The 18,203-nt window shown below is 42.1% G+C and overlaps 1 protein-coding gene across 2 annotated transcripts in view; it reads right to left on the bottom strand.

The window, feature by feature from the left end:
* Window positions 1–17,782, bottom strand: part of SNX9 (sorting nexin 9) — a 99,961-nt gene extending 82,179 nt beyond the window's left edge. For both annotated transcript variants that reach the window (XM_077813265.1, XM_077813266.1), the window contains exon 1: window positions 17,618–17,782. In XM_077813265.1, coding sequence (XP_077669391.1) covers window positions 17,618–17,629 — 12 coding nt within the window. In that variant the 5' untranslated portion in view covers window positions 17,630–17,782. The remainder of the gene's footprint in view (window positions 1–17,617) is intronic.
* Between the last annotated feature and the right edge of the window lie 421 nt (window positions 17,783–18,203).

Below are 18,203 nucleotides of genomic sequence, written 5' to 3'. Positions count from 1 at the left end.
CGGTCATTGGAGGTTTTTAAGAACAGGCTGGACAAACACCTGTCACATAGGTTTAGGTATACTTCGTCTTGCCTCAGCACAAGAGGATGGACTAGATGACCTTTCAAGGTCCCTTCCAACCCTACATTTCTCTGATTCTATCGTAAGACCCCCACGTGGTATCAGGCAGGAACTGAAGAAGTTTGGCTGCCTAATAATTTCTAAACAAAAGTGTGCAGCATACTTTAATTATGTCTGTCAAAACATCTCAATAATGAAGAATTTGACTTTTGCATCTCAAGGATTACAGTAGTTATTGTGGAATTTAAGTGTGGATAGTTTGGTATAAAAATTGTTAGCAGTTTTGCAAGACTACAGAAGATGTGACATAATATCCTGGGATACTTTTTTTTTTTTTTTTTTATAAAATATCAGTCTAGTGAATATCAGTATTAAGAAAAAAAACACATATAATGCTAGATGGTTATAAGCAAAAAGGTAGTCTGTCTTTGCAGTCCTAGATTCTACCACTATCCCAAAAAGCATACTGTTAACTTTTAGGGCTGGATCCTCAAGTGACAAACTGGCATTTGCTCTACTGTAGTCAACAGAACTACACCAGTTTACCCGAGGGATGTCTACACTACCATTTTTCTTCAAATTTCCTATTGCTGCAGCTCCACCAGCGGTAACAATGCCAGAAGCAACAATGTGGATAGGCCATGAGCGTTTTATTCACTGTGTCCTCCAGACCAGCTCTGAGCAGGGCAAGATGAAATGCCCCACACTGGCTCTCCTATTGTTGCTATTACTGATGGAGCTATGACACTAGGAAATTTGAAGAAGAATGCTAGTGTGAACACAGCTAGAGTGAATATAGCATAGAAAAAAGACCGGAAGAATCTAATTTCATGAAGAAATGGTAACATTACGAAATCCCTGCACCCAGACACATATGCCCTTTTCCATAACCAACCTGAGAGAAACAAGTGACAGGTCTGGTCTACCTACAGAGTTAGATTGATGCAAGGCAGCTTATGTCAACCTAACTATAGAAGTAACTTACATTTCACTCCCCATCGATGTAACTGCCCAGCTACACTATCTTAACTCCACCTCCTTGAGCAGAGTAGAGCCAACATCAATGTAGCAGGTCAATGCAATGGCAGTGTAGACACTGCATTACTCATGTTGACTGTTACTGATTTTCAGTAGCCTTCCCACAATGCCCCACACTGACAGTACAATTGATACCAGTGTTCCAGGTAAGGACACGCACCACCAGCATAAGTAGCAAGATGTAGACATGCATAAGCTACGTAATTACTGTGGCATCTGTATGCCAATGTAAAGTTGACTTAATTTTATAGTCTAGACAAGCGCACAGAAACAGGTGAGAGCAAGGGAAAGAACTCAAGAGGGAAGACAGAAAGGCCCCTCCCCTTCTCTTAACATTCCCCTAGAGAATAGCACCTAGGGAGTTCTAAAGAGAGTAATACAGTGTTTGGAGAACTGCTGGGTTGGAATGTTAGGTTCTGAAAATTCCATGGCAGTTGTAGCAGCTGAAATGAGAGATGACAGACAGCTTGAGGAAGAAAGCACTGAGGATGAATTCCAGCATCAAGCTTCCTACTTTACTCTCCCAGAGCAAACCCATGAAATGCAGGGTGGGAGGGTAGAATGTGGTTGGATGGAAATGATAAAGTTTAAAACATACTTTTTCAAAATGTGACGGAACAATGCATCACATTTATACACTTAATATTTTTACCGCTGCGCACACAGTAGCTATTCACCTGTCATATTCTTTTAGGGAGTGTATGGGAAAGGAGACCCACAGCTTCTACAGCAGTATATCAACAAGATCATACACCAGAATGGTTGCATCTGCTCAACACATACAAACAATATTTGCATAAAACCAAGTTGAAAATCTAATTAAACTGAAATCTCCTCTCAAGATGGATTTACATTTTAGGGTGATCTGAGTGACAACTAACAGTGATTTTTTTTAAAATGTGATGAATTTTTACTTAATGTCACTTTTATATTAGATTTTTCTTTAAAAACTATTTTCCTGTAAGATTGTCAAAATTATATGCTCCTTCAAAACATGTTTTAAAATACTTTCACCAGTTCTTAATTTTAAAAAGTGCTGATATGTTATTCACTCAGATATACTATTCCACCACTACTCCTTCAATAGAAATCATGATATTTATATGCCATTATGTGAATAATATTTTCTTCCATCTGTAATTGATGGATTCATGTGTAACTCATGCTACTCTAATAACTTTAGAGTTCGTCATTTGGCAAGCAGCTGAAAGGCCTTCCCTCTTTATGACTCATCTTCAATTCTGCTGATTGGTTCATCACCCACTGGTGAATTATAATCAAAACAGAATGTTGTTAAATAGTTAAATACAAATATGTATATTAAGGGTTCTACTAATACTGATAAAAAGCCAGGGAACAGATTTGAGTCATTCTATCCTGCTAGTAGATGAAGTTCTGATGAGAGAATATTCTTTTCCAGAGTGTTGTGTCTAAATATTGTAGACAGAGGTTTTTAAAAAAATATATATTAACGTTGGATTCTACATATATAGTATTATTCTAACTATTGTTTCAGAAATTTAGTAAGAACCCCTTAAATGCATTGGGCGTTCAAACAATTTAATCTGCACTGATACAGATTCTAAAATGGCTGCTGAAACACACATTTCAAAAAGCCTTGGTAGAGTATGAGGCAGTGCTAAGGCCCTAGCTGATGCCATTGGCATCTTGCTGATTAAAATTAGATTACATTATCAAAACACTATATCTATATTTGGACTTTTTTAAATAAAGGAAATGACTTGACAGCTTTTCAAAATGATAAATACGGCCTTATCTATACTGACAGTTATAAAACAGCAACTTATTTTCTTCAGGTTTCAGAGTAACAGCCGTGTTAGTCTGTATTCGCAAAAAGAAAAGGAGTACTTGTGGCACCTTAGAGACTAACCAATTTATTTGAGCATAACCTTTCATGAGCTACAGCTCACTTCATCGGATGCATACTGTGGAAAGTACAGAAGATCTTTTTATACATACAAAGCATGAAAAAATACCTCCTCCCACCCCACCAGCAGGAATTTTTTCACACTTTGTATGTATAAAAAGATCTTCTGTACTTTCCACAGTATGCATCCGATGAAGTGAGCTGTAGCTCATGAAAGCTTATGCTCAAATAAATTGGTTAGTCTCTAAGGTGCCACAAGTACTCCTTTTCTTATTTTCTTCACTTTCCTTTGGAAAAACTCTCCAAGTTGATATTCAGCTCTTTGATGTAGCAGGCTGCCTAAAGAAGGACTTTATTTTAAATGCTCTGCAGTGACACTTTTAAAGTTAATATTTGTTCAAGAAGTAAAAAACTGTATTTGTGATTACAAGCTAGCCTCCAGCCACTTCAAGGAAGCCTCTGAATACACCCCCCACCTGCAGGACTGAAAGGAAAGGAGATGAAATTCCATTCCTCCACAAAACTGAACTGCTAGCAAATATTAATTAGAGAGTTCTTGGTATAAGCTCATTTGCTGAGATACCAGAATCGAGTGTGGGGATGGTAGAGGGTACAATTCGATATAAAAAGCTGATGGCAATGTACTTGACAATAACCCCTAAAAACAGAGACAAGGATAGCTGTTCTCTAGTTGTAAGAAATTGTCAAATTATTTCAAAGGGCACTAGAGAAGACTGGAGACTTCTGTAACCATAGGGCAACCAATCTCAGTTTACACTGGTTTCTGGTATACAGCAGGTAGAGTTCTTGAACCTAACCTACAATTATTTTCTTGTAGTGAATATCAGGTACAAAGTAGCAATTGCCAAAAGCCAACTTCAACACACACTTTGCCATTTATAATTGGAAGTGTTTAGCCTGAGGGCTTGATTAGGAACTTACCCACGAATCTGGGTGGATTAAAAAAACTTGATTGAAAAAAAATTAAAATTTATTTAAATCAAATGTTTTATTTAAATTAAATATTTTTATTTCAAAAATCAACCTATTAAAACTAATTTTTATATTAAGACAATCTATATTAAGGCCTATTAATCTAAATTATTAATAATATTAATCTATATTAATTTTATAATCAATTAAAACAATTCAATATTACTTTCTAATTTAATCAGTACATGTTTGCTGTCAAATTTTAAAGAAAGTTCAACCACTGAATTGGTGGAAGTCCCTGGCTAAGCACCTGGAGCCAGTGTTTGCTGAAGTGCTAAACCAGCTTTTGACAGCAGTAAGCTTCTTCTGCAGGTGCAGAGAGAATACTTTCTTCATTTCAGTCTATTGAACTAGTTCATTTCAAAGACTATTTCATTTCATTCAAAACTGAGAAATTAACTGGGAGTTGAAAAAGAAGGAAGCCTTGTTTTTCTCTCCAAGCTATGAATAAAACTGAGGTGTGAGAGGAGGAGATCTGGCTAACTCTAAAATCCTGAAGGACACAGTGACTAGAAACAATCAGCTCAATTCATGTCATTTATTTAATAAATCAGTTACTCTTACATGGAACACATGTTTTGATATTCTACAGGTTAGCAATAGGCACACTCCAAGCCTCGAACCCACCAAGCTTCAACCTGTAATATACAGCCACTGGTCCCCTGCACACTCACATTATCCAGAGATTCACTCCTTCCAGAGAAAGAGTATAACCCAGCTCACCAGGTCTACCACAGATCACTGTTCTTACAGGTATGTTTACAGTGAAATCAAGTGTCAGTTTATTTAACAAGGAATAGAGATTCAAGTAAAAGTATTGGAAACAAATGTTAAAATGTAAAATAAAATCATAACATGCTTTCTAAAGTCTAGACTTAATTAACAAGATACTATCCTGTCTAACCAAGTACTCCTCATGCAAAACCCTGAAGCATTTTACAGCTAGTTTCGCTGTGACCCTTTTTTCATGAGAAACATGCTGTTTGTCTCCTCAGTGAAAGAGCCCATGTGTTGCTTGTTACCCCAAGATATACAAAAAGAATCTTTTGTCTTTATTCATAAACAGGGACACACACACACACACCCCTCCCCATTGTTTGTTTCATCCTATAGATTTCCTTTCTTGTAGATTTTGCAATCTCTTATTTTGCCGGTGGCTCATGCAAACAGGCATACATTGTGAGGCAAATGATAGCAAAATAACCAGACACAGAGATAGGCGTCTGTTACCTTGGAAATATTCCTTTCAGGCAAGGAGTATGTCTAGGGTGACCAGACAGCAAATGTGAAAAATCAGGACAGGGGGTGGGGGGTAATAAGAGCCTATATAAGAAAAAGACCCAAAAATCAGTACTGTCCCTATAAAATCGGGACATCTGGTCACCCTAAGTATGTCACCACCTGGAGATCTGCCTTAATGCCAAGGCGACAAGAACACAATTTTCAGTATAGATACACAACTCCTTAAAGATTATCCTTCCATATATGTCGCAATGACTAAGACCACCAGTGGGCTACTGGCTCTCAGTAGAGCCCTCACATGACAACTTTCGGTGAACTATCACGCATATATCTGATCCAGGTGATTCCGGTAAAGCCCCATGCACTCCTTGTGCCTTTTGTCAATTGGCACCAAGGGATCATTGGATCACACCCTCCAGTTGTACTCTCTCTGGCTTAATCATTTGGAAAAAAGAATAAGTAGGTGTGCAAAATTTGTATTAAATAAATTGAAGACAAAGAAATGACAGAGTAATTCAAGCTCATGGATAAATGGCTGATGTTGGTCCATAAAGACAAAGTAATAAAATAAAAGATAGCGAAAACTTCAAAAAGATCACATACATATAGATCTAGGATTATATTGAATAGAACTAAATATTGTGCACTGCTCCTAGTAGTCGCTTTAATAGCAAAGAACTGTAAATAAATACAATTTTTTTTTTTTACTATTAAATATCAAGTCATCCAACTTATACTAGTCAAGTAACAAAGCCTCATTTCAGATAACGTACTCAAATGTTGTGGTTTTATTACATCATTACTTGGCAAAAGCCAACAGGCTTAAACTAGTATTTCATTTCACTTTGAAGGCCTGCTCTTGTAGTCATAGCAATTGAGAATTCAGTCTGTCTTGTATATGTTAACAGCAGCTAATAGAAAATATTAGCAATTTTTAACCACTGCATCTGGCAAAGCATACTGCTATACCTGTGCTATCCTTTACTTAAAAGTTAGGACAAAACAATTTACTAGTTTAAGACAGTAGAATGAACAGATGTGCCTTTTCAAGCAAAAACAGCTTCAGAAGGCAGGTGGGAACTAAGCTGGTGGACCAATTTCAAAGGGAAATGCTACTTTTCACCTGTTGCAGTCAGCCGTTCTCAAAATATTTCAGGAGTGGCTGGACTTCTTGAAACGTCAACTGTTACTTAAATACTGAACTCTTTCAAAGGATTTTTTAAAGGATTTTTTTTTTAAGTGACATTTAAAATTTAAGCTAACATATCAGAATAGCAATATGTTCATTTCTGAGCAACTGGGACACATCTTCAGTGGCTGAAGGACTGGCATCAATCCTCAGCACACCTGAGCCACACACATATAGCCTAAGAATAATGTGGCTCACTGCTTAATTCTTGCACAGGTACACTATTTTTTTTTTTTTTTTTTAGTGACTATTATGAAGATCTCTGGTTCTTACGCAAGCAAGACTCAAATTCTACACCAAAAGCTGTTAGTGGTTATTGTATAACCAGATAATGGCATAGAGAGTACACTTATAAAGTTTGCGGATGATACGAAGCTGGGAGAGGTTGCAAGTGCTTTGGAGGATTAGATTAAAATTCAAAATGATCTGGACAAACTGGAGAAATGGTCTGAAGTAAACAGGACAAAATTCAATAAGGACAAATGCAAAGTACTCCACTTATGAAGGAACAATGGGAAATGACTGCCTAGGAAAGCGTACTGCAGAAAGGGATCTGGGGGTCATAGTGCATCACAAGCTAAATATGAGTGAACAGTGTAACACTGGTGCAAAAAAAGCAAACATTCTGGGATGTATTTGCAGGAGTGTTGTAAGCAAGACACGAGAAGCAATTCTTCTGCTCTACTCCACATTGATTAGGCCTCAACTGGAATAGTTTTGGGCGCCACGTTTCAGGGAAGATCTGGACAAATTGGAGGAAGTCCATAGAAGAGCAACAAAAATGATTAAAGGTTTAGAAAACATGACCTCTGAGGGAATATTGAAAAAATTGGGTTTGTTTAGACTGGAGACTGAGAGGGGACATGATAACCTTTTTCCAAGTACATAAAAGGTTGTTACAGAGAGGAGGGAGAAAAATTGTTCTCCTTAACATGAGGATAGAACAAGAAGCAATGGTCTTAAATTGCAGCAAGGGAAGTTTAGGTTGGACATTAGGAAAAACTTCCTGTCAGGCTAGTTAAGCACTGGAATAAATTGCTTACAGAGGTTGTGGAATCTCCATCATTGGAGATTTTAAACTGTAAGGATGGTCTAAATCATGGGTGGGCAAACTTTTTGGCCTGAGGGCCACATCCGGGAATAGAAATTGTATGGTGGGCCATGAATGCTCATAAAATTGGGGTTGGTATGTGGGAGGGGGTAAGGGCTCGGGTTGGGGGTGCAGGCTCTGAGGTGGGGCTGGGGATGAGGAGTTGGGGATGTAGGAGGGTGCTCTGGGATGGGACCGAGGGGGTCGGAGGGGGATGAGGGCTGGGGCAGTGGGTTGGGGCATGGGGAGAGGCTCAGGGGTGCAAGCTCCAAGCAGCACTTACCTCAAGCAGCTCCCAGAAGAAGTGGCATGTCCCTTCTCCAGCTCCTACACTGAGGCGCAACTAGGCAGCTCTGCACACTGCCCCATCTGCAGATATTGTCCCTGCAGGTACCGCCCCTGCAGCTCCCATTGGAGTGCTGGAGGGGGCCATTGGAGTGCGTAGGAGCCAGAGCAGGGCCATGCCGCAGCTTCCGGGAGCCGCATGGAGCGGTCCCCGACCCTGCGCCCTGGCTGGAGTGCCAGAGCAGGGCCGAGCCACGCGGTGTGGCCCCCGACCCTGCGCCCCGGCTGGAGCAGGACCAACCCAGCGCCTCAGCTGGAGCGCCAGAGTACTGGCCTATGAATCAATGAACCTGCCAGACAAAGGAAAGCTCTTCAACTCACACAATAATGACTCTTTGGATCAGGAGCAGATTTACCATGAAAGCAACCACAGGGGCCCCCAATGACAGGGAGGCCCCAAAACACAGAACAAATATCTGACAACCTTTCCCCAAGACCCGCCCAGCAGCGCAGCAGGGCTCAAGCAGGCAGGCTATCTGCATGCCATGGCCAGTGGCCCCACGCCACTCCCGAAAGCAGCTGGCTGCTGGCACATCTCTGGACGCTCCCTGCCCGCTCTGCCTCCCTCCCTATGCTCCGCTTTGCTCCCAGAAGCGGCCGGCATGTCCCTGCAGCTCCGGAGGGTGCCTCCACACACTATGCCTGCCCCAAGCGCAGGCTCCGCAGCTCCCATTGGCTGGGAACTGAGGTCAATGGGAGCTGCGGGGCAGTGCCTGCGGGCAGCAGTGCAGGGAGATCCTCTGGGCCCCTCCCTCCGCCGCCTAGGATCCGCTGTGGAGGGTGGGGTGTGCCGGTCGCTGTGGGAGCCGTGCCACCCAAGGTAAGCACTGCCCCCAACCCCCTTCCCCAGCCCAGAGCCCGCACCCAAACTTCCTCACAAAGCCCCCCCCACAACCCCTCCTGCACCCCAACCCCCTGCCCCAATCAAGGTACCTCACTTTATTTTCATTTACTTCCCATTACTTATAATATAGGAGGAGGAGGAGGAGAAGGAGGAGGAAGAAAAAAAGAATGAAAAGCGGGGGGGGAGATAAGTGCGAATGATCTTTTTCTTGGCTGATTGGGGGGAGGGGGGGGTGGCCATGGCGAAAATGAAGCTGCGCACAGGGCCCCACTAACTCTAAATCCACCACTGCTTTTGGGTGCAATTACAATATGGAAACTTCAACTCTTTCTATAGGGAGTTTCATTCTTGGTGCTTATAAATCATGAACCCCCCCCCATCATAGGCAAGCCATAACAATCCATTACTTTGGGCTGGACTTCAAAGTGGAAGAGGACTCTGGTGTTAATGCCTGCTTCCTATACTGGGGAAATTTATTATTTACAAAGCCCAAACACAGGGAGACTGCCTTTGGAACTGGCAAGGCAAGAATATGGGCAAGTCTAACTTAGGCTCTAATATAGAGTAAGCATATATTTAGTGTGTTAAAAACATCTGTTTTTCTCCAGTAGCACATTAGCTTTATTTGTTGGGGTACTGTATACACATTTTATTTTGTTTATGTTGGCAGGGTTTAATACCCGAAGATAGAAAAACATGAGCCAAGATTTCTGCCACTTACAAAATGAAAGAAGTATTTTTTTAAATTATGAAGCTTAGTGCCTCAATAGTCCAAAGCAATCTTACCATCTATGTTTTGGAATATACTTGTAAAATGAGCAGTTTTATTTTTAACTGTGACACACTAAATATTCACAACTAGTCAAATAATTTGATTAAACAGTTCTAGTTCTCTAAATTTCATGGTATTTTATATTGTGGAAAGCTGTTCAAAGCAACAAGTTAGTCCCATTGCTTTACAACACTGTAACCTATTATGTCACCTGTTCATGAGGTGACAATTCCAATAGTACTAAAGTTGGAATAGCTTTTAAAAATAAGGCACGAAGGAACCAGCATATTTAACAATACAGTTCTCACAGTAGTTTGACAAATTTCAGAGGTGATGGCTTCTATCCCTTTGTAATTAAGATCAATTACACAACTTCCTGTCACAACAAAATTGTTTCTGGTCAGATAAAAGTCACGTAAACAAAAGAAATCTACCTATGCATATCTTGTAATTTTAAATAAGATTTTCAAAAGACCATTAAATTAGATGTTTTAACAGACTGGCAGACAATTCACAGATAGAAAAGGAGTACTTGTGGCACCTTAGAGACTAACCAATTTATTTGAGCATAAGCTTTCGTGAGCTACAGCTCGCTTCATCGGATGCATGCCACGAAAGCTTATGCTCAAATAAATTTGTTAGTCTTTAAGGTGCCACAAATACTCCTTTTCTTTTTGCGAATACAGACTAACACGGCTACTACTCTGAAAATTCACAGATAGAAATCTATTGAACAACTCATAAGATGTACTACAATTCGTCTTAAAAAAACACAATGGTCTTGAGGTAAGCCATGTAATTGGTAAAGCAAAAACAAAGGCACAAGTTAAAAGGGCTTTTATTTATTTTTTCCAGAAATTAAATCAGTATATGGAGAGACTAGAAATGAATTTTATCTGGTTACAAACATTTAATAATGTTAAGAATCAAGTTTTCAAACAAGATGAAATCTACATAGGTAAGACTTCTCCTCCCCTTTAGCTATCGTAAACAGGAGATTTTTTAAATAATGATATGCTCTGGGGAAATGATGTTCTGATGACTCAATCTCTAGATGGTAAAAATAACCTAGAAATACTGAGTCATATAGGCAGCAGCATCTGAGCAAATCATCATACAGGACCCAATCTTTTCTTCCATGTACGTCAACTGGAGTTTTGCTAATGACTTCAATGACAATAAGATCAGGTCCATTAAAAAACAAAAGCAACAAGAAAAACAAACTCATGTTGGCAATCGCCAAAAAATGAGGGAAACCACGTATCCATTGACTGCAGGAAGTTTATGAAGATTATAAACAAAAACAGCTAGAAATAAATTAAGAAAGCAGTGGGTCATGCACTTGAGGCATGACACCAAACTAACTTATTTTTATATGGCCCTGTTTAAGTCCACATTTGTTTTTCTCATTCTATGGGTGGATTGTGGTTTTTTAGGGTAAATTTGCATTACCAAGCATTCTTACCCAATAAATCATCTTCCTGCTTGACATTTTTATTGCTGTTAACATCTTGGCATTTGTTTTCTTTTGGCCTAATCCTGCAAATCCTTACTCACATTAGTAAACCCACTGATTTCAATTGACTACTTGTTGAATAAGGGTGCACAGGAGCAAGCCCTTTGTTTGTAAATACAGTTCACAGCATAGTGATCTCATTTCTTGTATTACGTGTTGCTTCACTGAACTCCCAAAGGGTGGAGAGTGCTGAAAGAAGCAGGAAATGGTTTGTATAACTCCCTTCCAACTAACAATGCTATTAAGACACAATTCATATTTTGTTAAATACTCCTCCATAAGAAATCAATTTCAATAGCTAAGATGGTCTTTAAAAGGTTTAATTTTTTCTGCACAAAGGAGTAGACAGTTTTAGAACACTTAATTTAGTTCATTTGTTAGAGATGGCTCTCAGTTTTGGTTTGAATTAATCTCAACAAACCCAAAGGGGAGTTCACTTCTGCACACAAGACAGCAAAGAGAACTAGTTCTACTTTGGTTTGTCACTAAGAATACAGCTGAGAACACTTCAAAACTTACCCATTTCAGCAAACCTAGCAGTGAAAAAGACTAAAACTGAAAGGAAATTAAGGAATTAAAATTTTAAAAAAATAAGGGTGCAGATAGGGAGCATAAAGCTTTACTTCTAAATTTTGGAGATCCTCTCTCTGTCCTCCTTAAAAGTGCATTTATTTTGTTTGCAAGTATTAAAAATATGCCAGTTAACACTTTTTTCTAAGAACCAAAATGTACTCTGTGTCCTAAAGTTTCTTCCTAAAACACCTCAACATATGAAAAAAAGGCCCAATCCTGCAAACAGATCCACACATGTGGATCCTTAGCCCACAGAGTCCCACTGACTAAAATGGGACTCCATGCTGGGGTAAAGATCTGCCTGTATAGATCTCCCTGAGGAATAGGGCCCAAAACTGGCAACTAAGGATCTGATCCTGCAAAACAAGTGTCTTTGCTCACGCAAGTAGTGCCATTTACCCATTGACTCCAATGGGACCAACAGAATCAGTCAGGCTGATTGATTTCAAGTTAAAATCCAGATCTTACATTAGTACCACAAAAGCACAGTGTACTTGACATACTGGATCCTCTTATTATAGTCTTTATTTTTCCTGCTGGAAGAGTGACTTAGCAAATTCCAAACTAGACCTCCCAAGGAAAGGAATTATCTATTAAATAACATATGTCTCTAAAAATATGTTGAGCCTGAGATCACATTCTTTAGAAGTCAGCATACAGCTCCTTGGTGTTTCCAGCACCCCACAACTGAATGAAGCTTAAATGTGACAAATGACATAATAAAAGTGAAATTACAACATTGCAAATAACGAGAAAAATGGTTGGGTCAATTACCTCCAAGAAATCAAGTAGGCAAATGCAGAAAGAATCTAACCCGGGGAGGGCAAACTTTTTGGCCTAAGGACCATACTGGGTTTCTGAAATTGTATGGAGGACCGGTTAGGGGAGGCTGTGCCTCCCGAAACAGACAGGTGTGGCTTGGCCCCCACCCCCATCCAACCCCCCCGCTTCTCGCCCCCTGACAGCCCCCATGGGACTCCTTCCTCATCCAACCCCCCTGTCCCTTGAAGACCCCCCTGGGACTCCTGCCCCATCCACCGCCCGCCCCGCTCCCTGTGCCCTGACCGCCCCAGACCCGCCACCGCCCCATCCAACCCCTCCTTTCATTCCTGACTGTCCCCCTGGGACCCCTGCCCCATCCAACCACCCCTTCTCCCTGTCCCGCCCAGAATCCCTGCCCCGCCTACCCCCTGCTGTCCCATCCAATGCCCCCTCTCCTTCCTGACTGCCCCCCCCCCGGGACTCCTGCCCTCATTCAACCCCCTGTTCCCCGCCCTCTGACCGCCCTGAACCCTACTCACACCCTCGCCCCCTGACCACCACCCCAAACTCCCCTGCCCTCTATCCAACCCCCCCGCTTCCTGCCCCCTTACCGCGCTGTCTGGAGTACCGGTGGCTGGCGGCGCTACAGCCGTGCTACCCAGAGCATCAGGACAGGCAGCCGCGCCGCCCGGCTGGAGCCAGCCACGCCACCGCGCAGCACCGAGCGCCGGGTCAGGCCACCCAGAGCTTTGTGCCAGTGGCACAGTGAGCTGAGGCTGCAGGGGCCGGGGGAAAGCAGGAGACGGGCTGGGGGCTAGCCTTCCGAGCCAGGAGCTCAGGGGCCAGTTCCCTGGATGTGGCCCGCGACATGTAGTTTGCCCACCTCTGATCTAAAGTGTCTTTTCTGAAAGGGTACCACAGAAGCAAACCTAGTGTTTTTCTCTTGTATAGAAATAAACTTTACAAGTATTAATTTAGCCTCCCTGCACATCTGTGAATTAGGGAAGCGTTCTCCCCCATTTATACATAGAACTGAGGAACAGAGAAGTTATCAACATTTTCTAAAATGTCCACTAATTTTGGATGCCTCAGATGTTAAGTACCCGCTCTGATATACCTAGGAGCCTGATTTTCAGAGGTGCTAAGTAACCATCCGTTCCATTTAAGTCAATAAAAGGTGCTGGCCCTCAGAACTTAATGGAAATCAGGATCTACTGATCTCAAGTTAAGCATCCAAAAACTGGGGAACCCAAAAATCAGTGAACAATTCTGAAAATGTTGGCCTATATGACTTGCCCGAAGTCAGAAAGAAAATCCACAGCTGAGCCAGGAATACCCCAGTCCTCTATCAGTATTGCATCCCAACACTGGGCCATAGCTCCTCCCTTTAAACAGGTTACTCAGTTTGTAAGGATGCTTAAAAGGTCACAGCCACAAAATGTGGCTTTTTTTACTCTCCTCCTGTATTTCCTATTACTCCAGTAGGAAGCTGACAATTGCTTGAGGGGGCTCAGAGGAGAGCCACAAAAATGATAAATGGATTGGAAAACAAGCCTTATTGAGAAAGGCTCAAGGAGCTCCATACAGTATATTTCGCATATCAAAGACAACATGAAGGGATAATTCGATCACAGTTTAAGTACCCACAGGGAAAAAGAAATTTGGTAATACAGGGCTCCTCGATCTAGCAGACTAAGGTATAACAAGATCTAATGGTTGGAAGTTAAAGCTAGACAATTCAGACTCAAATTTTTTAAGAGTAAGGGTACTTATCCATTAGAATAACTTCAAGGGTTGTGGTCGATTTTCCGTCACTGGAAATCTTTAAATTAATATTGGATGTTTTTCTAAAAGATATGCTCTAACTCAAACAAGAATTAATTCAGGGAAGTCCTGTTGCCTGTGTTATGCAGGAGGTCAAACTAGCTGATCACAATGGTCCCTTCTGGCCTTTGAATCTATGTATACAGTGGTTAAAATGTTATTAAACTAGGACAAATAAATATCCAAGGTCAACAACCCTACTCTAGGATTATGTTCTGCAGATTTTTGCATGTGTATTTCCAACATTTGGCATGTTTCTCATTGGAGTCAGCTATTTCAGAAGGGTTGGGATTAAAAATAATAAATACAATCCTATTTCATTTATATGGTAAATTATTATTTAGCTAACTTTCTAAACACTGGGTATTGAAATTCAAACAGTCTTCTTGCACCAACCATTAAAAAGAAAAATATAATAGGTCAATTGCTTCTACATTTGTTAGTCTCTAAGGTGCTACAAGTACTCCTTTTCTTTTTGCTTCTACAAGGATCACAGCTGACAATTAAACAAGTTTACCAAATTTAACCCTAAATAGCTGTATCTCATATGCATGCCATACAACAAAAACTTAATAGTTTGGCACCACTCTAATAGAAACTTAACTTACCAGTATAGCAAAACAAAAAAACCAAGTCTTTAATTTGCAAATACTGAAGGTTAAAATCAGGAAGTAATATGCAACAGTTTTCCCCAAAAATTAAGAAATAAAGAATGAAAAATAATTGCTGCTCTTCTACCCACAATATAATTTTAGTTAAATCAGGGATAGCATAATCTGTCTTTAGTTTCTGAACAAGTTATAAACTGGGGAGCTATTTAAAGAAAAACAGAGTGTTCAAGTCTCCACATTTATACAATTAAATTACTCTTCTTTCCAGGCACAGAATCAACAGTAGTCCTTCATATCCTCCTTTCAATACAGTGCAGGTCCTATTCCACATTGAAATAGGCACCATTTGAAGTGATTACCGCAATTGCAGAAGTACATATATGCCAAAAGTAATGCAGTTTTCCTTCTAACTACCACAAGTAATAGAAGTGTTCTGGTGTGTCCGTGCACACACACACACATACACGCACACACATTTATCGCAAATTAGTTCAAACTAACAATATTAAAACCAAGCCAAATCCAACATCAACATTCTAAACCTCTGATGCATATACACTCCAATTTTAGGTGTAACAGTAAAATTTTCAAAGCACCTATCTGACTTGGGATTTAGGCTTCTTATCTAAAGAGTAATGTGCATCTATTTATACAATACTATTAATGCACTAAATTGGATATATACAAGATACAGAATTTGTCAAATATTAAGTCATCCAGAATCATATACTATCGTTATTCTCTATGGACAGGGTCTACTAGTAACAAAATGGAACTTTTTAAGCTGCAGAATTAGTTTATGGAACCAGTTGTATCCCAAAAGCATTGTTTCCAATATTGTGACACGTCACAATAAGTACGTCTGGCCTTTAAAAAGTTAAGAAAATAAAAAACTACTAGTCAGACAACACACCTTTTAATGAAAACAGCATAATCTTTTATATTCAGCTAAGTTAGCAAATAAATATCGTAGATTACTTAGACTGGTTTCATATATGCAAAGTCCAATTACTACATTAGTTTTCTAATAATGTTCAGAAACAAAGCAAAATAATTTAGTCTCATACTTTTTAGAAACCAAATACACTACTACAAATCAAAATCAGACCGTAGAACTCCTAACACTGCTAATTCACATGCTACAAAAATCACATGGCAGCAGGAAAACAGTTTTTTAATATGAGCTACAAAAAACAGAACATCATTCAGAAGATTATATAAAACAAATATGCATCAGTTCTTTGAAGAGCAACTGTGGAATACATGTGGCCTTTTCCAATCTATTAGTGGTACTCTTGTTTTATAAAGTGGAACACACACACATGCATCACTAGAAGAGAATAAATGAATTTATCCCACTGCAATCAAACTGACCGGAAAAGACACCTTCTATATTTGGCCATTCTCAGGTGTATAAACCTACTATGCTATATACAGAAAACAAGCAATACTTCCAGGCAAATATACATAACCACAGACAAGGCAGAGTTCCATTGAGCAACTGAGTCTTGTGTCCGATCTTTTTGAAATGTAAGTCATTGTATCAAATACTAAGGCTATGTCTACACTTAAGGTACTGCAGCTGCACCACTGCAGTGCTTCTTGTCTAAACCAAGTCTTAGGTCACCTTAACTATGTCTCTCTCGGGGTCTCACCCCGAGTAATGTAACTAGACTTAAATCTCAAGTGTAGGCCAGACCTAACAACACAGTCATTTTCCTTCCTGCTTGAATGCTGAGTACTGTATAGAAAAACACAGAACAAAACACAAAGTTGAATGACATTGAAATGTCTAGAGTTTGGTTCCGTAAGGACTTTTTCAAGGGCGCTGACCAGTCACAACTGCCACTAAAGTCAACAAGAGCAGCAAGGAGTTCAGCAACTCTGAAAAGCCAAGGCCCAGGTTTTTTGCTTGCACAGCTGTGAAATTAAAGGGACAACCTAAGGTACTTCAGCCCCCAAACATTTATTTCTTTGTTTTACAAAACCTAACATGAACAGAAATGTGTCCATGCCACTGCTTTGACATTTCAATGAACATTAGGGGGAGTGTTTTTAAATCCAAGCACAATGTTCCCAACTAAATCATGCCACTATTGCCCATATCAGGACTCGGGAGAACCAAAGAGAAACAAGACGCAAAAGTGAAACTGACCAATCTATCATCCCCGTCCGGACAGGGTAAAATGCCCAGGCCCACATGACAAATACCGACACACATTTTAATTCTTCCAGCTATTATTAGCAGCACAGATTCGGAAGCTGCGGTTGAGCGTATCCGGCGGGGAGGGGGGAGGGTGTTTAAACGAGGTGCCACTGGGTTTTGTAACTCAGGGGGTCCCCTCTGATCTGCGGGTTACAAGTCACCCCGGGCACTGTGCCCCTGGCCTGACGTTGGGGGCGGCTGAGACCATCCTGCAGCATATGGGGTCAGGCGAAACACCACAAAGAGCGGCGGGGGGGGGGGGGGGCTGTAAAACTTTGTGACGCTGGAAACGCCTTTCCCCTCCTGCCTGGCCCGAGGGTGGGTCCAGGGCCCAAGCGAGGCACAATCACACGGGCCCCGGGGGTGAGGGGGGGGTCTCCGGGATCCCCCGGCCCTGGCGGTTACACGGGGGGGGGCGGCCGCCGAGCCCAGCCCCGAGGTGGCGGGGGTTCATCCCCACAACGCCCCGGGGGCTGCCCCAGCCCCTTCCTCGCTGGCCCCTAGGCCTGGCCCGAGGGCAGAGAAACACCAGCCTCCCCCCACCCCAACCGCGGGTCTCCTGGGACTCGCCCCCGACGGGGGACGGGGGAGGCCGACCCCGCTCCCCTCCCCGCGGCTCCGGGCACTAGCCCGGGCCGGGCCGGGCCCCGCGGCGGCCCCTCACCTTGGTGGCCATGGTGCTGCTGGCGCGGGGTTCCCGCCGCGCGCCTCCCCTGCCCCGCGACGGGCCCGGCTCTCCCGCTGCCGCTGCTGGGCCGCGGCTGCTCCGAGCCGCCCAGTCACAAGTCCCGCCACCGCCCCCTCCGCCTGCCGGGGCTGTTTGGCTGCTCAGCAGAAACCCGCCGCGCTGGGCGGGCCGGAGCTAATGTAGCACCAGGGCAGCGGCCAGGCTGTGTCCCGACCCCTCCCCGCTCGCTCCTCTCCTTCCTCTCTTCCTGCTCGCTGCCCCTTCTCGCCCCTGTCCGCCCACCCCCGCTTCGTCCGCGACCCACATTTCTTCCTCCAGCTACCCCGCACCACCCCCCCGACACACACACTGTTGTTTGCACTGTTTAGCCCTTGTTTCTGTGTGAGGATAGATTATTGGAATCAGAAAGGCGGTGAGCCGCATTTTGCTCACTTACATAGGTGTAAATTCGGAGTGACTCCGGATTTACACTGGCATACTTGATGACAGAATCTGGCCCTGAATATTCAGACTTGCTTCAGCTCGCCTCGCCCATTTGCTGGAAGACTAGGTCCTTTGGGTT

This window comes from Eretmochelys imbricata, chromosome 3 (assembly GCF_965152235.1).
Source record: "Eretmochelys imbricata isolate rEreImb1 chromosome 3, rEreImb1.hap1, whole genome shotgun sequence".
Classification (NCBI taxonomy): Eukaryota; Metazoa; Chordata; order Testudines; family Cheloniidae; genus Eretmochelys; species Eretmochelys imbricata.
Note: the sequence above shows the minus strand (reverse complement) of the source record. Positions and strands in the feature narration are given on the sequence as shown.